Here is a 1,199-nt window from a genome sequence, read left to right on the forward strand (position 1 = left end):
TACATAGCCAGAGAGAGTCTTTGAACGATTTCTCTCAGCAAAAACAAATGATCATACATGTCCGTGATGTTGAACAAGTAAAGCTAGATAGACATCATCGACAAAAGCTTTCAATTCTTTAAAAAGAGAGGTTGTGATACATTCTTCTTCTTCTTCTTTTTAATAACTTGTACAAGAACACCCAAAACTGGTCCCTCTACTACACATCCAGGAAGGACCTTGTAATATAAACACACATGACTCGACCACATACATAGCCAGAGAGAGAGAGAGAGTCTTTGAACGATTTCTCTCAGCCCGAGATCTGGACACTTCTGACGGCAGACTTGGGCTCCGGCGGGGGCACTTTGGGGACGGTGACGGTGAGCACGCCGTTCTCCATGGCCGCCTTCACCTCCTCCACCTTGGCGTTGTCGGGGAGGCGGAACCGTCGAAGGAAGCTGCCCTGCGCCCGCTCTACGCGGTGCCACCTGTCCGAGGAAGCCGTCTCCTCCTTCTTGCGCTCGCCGCTGATCTGCAGCACGCGCCCGTCTTCCACCTGCACCTTCACGTCCTCCTTGGCCAGACCTGCAGAGCGGGGCACACGGCTTTGCTCATGAGCAGTCAATTCCGATAAAAGAGACGGAGGAGGAAGGGGGAAAGGGGGGGCGATATTCTTACCAGGCAGGTTGGCCTTGAAGATGTGGAAATCCGAGGTCTCCTTCCAGTCCACCTGCGTATTAGCCACCGCAGCCACGTCCCGGGCGAAGCTGGGGTGCTCCGGGAAGCTGGCGCGCAGAGAGGAAGAGAAAGACGGGAAGGCGAGCGAATCGAAGAGCAGGGAGTCGAAGGGATCTTCGCCTGATCTGCTGCGGCCGAACAAAGAGAGGGCCATTTCTTCCTTCTACTGTACTGTACTGTACTGCTGTACTGGTAACTGCTGTGAGGGCAGAGGAAGGCGGCAGAGAGAGAGATAGAGAGAGAGAGAGAGTGTGTGTGTATGTAGCTGCTGCTGGCGAATTGAGATGCGATGAGATGAGGAGAGTCGCTCTGTGGAGGTTTATTATAAACGTAGTAGTAGGGCCTTCTTGGAGCTACTACCTGCTTCCCGAACATTCCTTTCCGAGGGTTCTAGAAGCCTCTACGTCCTACCTCTAATTTTCGCAAGGGTGCCTCCCAAGTGCTCCAAAAAAAAACTCGGGTTTAGTGTAAATCCAACT

At 52.7% G+C, this 1,199-nt stretch overlaps 1 protein-coding gene across 1 annotated transcript; it reads right to left on the reverse strand.

Moving 5' to 3' along the window:
• Window positions 1-228: 228 nt before the first annotated feature.
• LOC147613950 (18.1 kDa class I heat shock protein-like) lies at window positions 229-999 on the reverse strand. The gene is made up of 2 exons (XM_086781267.1): window positions 661-999; window positions 229-567 (listed from the first exon to the last, which is right to left on the reverse strand). The coding sequence occupies exons 1-2, from the start codon at window positions 872-874 to the stop codon at window positions 293-295; spliced, it is 489 nt and encodes a 162-aa protein (XP_086637393.1). The 5' UTR covers window positions 875-999; the 3' UTR covers window positions 229-292.
• Window positions 1,000-1,199: the final 200 nt, after the last annotated feature.

Source organism: Cibotium barometz, chromosome 43, assembly GCF_041138505.1.
Source record: "Cibotium barometz isolate CiBa-2024 chromosome 43, ASM4113850v1, whole genome shotgun sequence".
Lineage (NCBI taxonomy): Eukaryota > Viridiplantae > Streptophyta > Polypodiopsida > Cyatheales > Cibotiaceae > Cibotium > Cibotium barometz.

Bases quoted from the DNA above. Each gene is read 5' to 3' on its own strand.
- LOC147613950 (XM_086781267.1), bottom strand. From the start codon at position 874: ATGGCCCTCTCTTTGTTCGGCCGCAGCAGATCAGGCGAAGATCCCTTC. The intron at 568-660 runs GTAAGAATATCG...CCCGCTCTGCAG, and splicing joins CTTCAAGGCCAACCTGCCTG to GTCTGGCCAAGGAGGACGTG.